Source organism: Lottia gigantea (genome assembly GCF_000327385.1).
Source record: "Lottia gigantea unplaced genomic scaffold LOTGIsca_17883, whole genome shotgun sequence".
Taxonomy (NCBI): Eukaryota; Metazoa; Mollusca; class Gastropoda; family Lottiidae; genus Lottia; species Lottia gigantea.
In genome coordinates, this window is record NW_008708288.1 from 1 (window position 1) to 1,007 (window position 1,007).

The 1,007-nt window shown below is 32.8% G+C and overlaps 1 protein-coding gene across 1 annotated transcript; it reads left to right on the forward strand.

Moving 5' to 3' along the window:
* Nucleotides 1-242: 242 nt before the first annotated feature.
* On the forward strand, nucleotides 243-797 carry LOTGIDRAFT_80943 (hypothetical protein; the record flags this gene model as incomplete). Its single annotated transcript, XM_009052027.1, has 1 exon — nucleotides 243-797. A coding segment is annotated over one exon (555 nt), but the record flags the coding sequence as incomplete, so codon positions are not given.
* Between the last annotated feature and the right edge of the window lie 210 nt (nucleotides 798-1,007).

Below are 1,007 nucleotides of genomic sequence, written 5' to 3' on the forward strand. Positions count from 1 at the left end.
TAATGATTTAATTCCCAAACAGAACCATGATTCAATTCCCTAACAGAATAATGATACCATTATAAAACAGTACCAAGATTCAATTCCCTAACAGAAGCATGATACCATTATCAAACAGAACCATGATACCATTATCAAACAGAACCATGATTCAAGTCCCTGACAGAATCATAATATCATCATCAAACAGAACAATGATCCAATTCCCTTATAGAATAATGATACCATTATCAAACAGAACCATGATTCAATTCCCTAACAGAAGCATGATACCATTATCAAACAGAACCATGATACCATTATCAAACAGAACCATGATTCAATTCCCTAATAGAAACATGATACCATTATCAAACAAAACCTTGATTCAATTCCCTAATAGAAACATGATACCATTATCAAACAAAACCTTGATTCAATTCCCTAACAGAAGCATGATACCATTATCAAACAGAACCATGATTCAATTCCCTAACAGAAGCATGATACCATTATCAAACAGAACCATGATACCATTATCAAACAGAACCATGATTCAATTCCCTAATAGAAACATGATACCATTATCAAACAGAACCATGATTCAATTCCCTAATAGAAACATGATACCATTATCAAACAAAACCTTGATTCAATTCCCTAATAGAAACATGATACCATTATCAAACAGAACCATGATTCAATTCCCTAACAGAAGCATGATACCATTATCAAACAGAACCATGATACCATTATCAAACAGAACCATGATTCAATTCCCTAATAGAAACATGATACCATTATCAAACAAAACCTTGATTCAATTCCCTAACAGAAGCATGATACCATTATCAAACAGAACCATGATACCATTATCAAACAGAACCATGATACCATTATCAAACAGAACCATGATTCAATTCCCTAACAGAAGGATGATACCATTATCAAACAGAACCATGATTCAATTCCCTAACAGAAGGATGATACCATTATCAAACAGAACCATGATTCAATGCTCTAACATC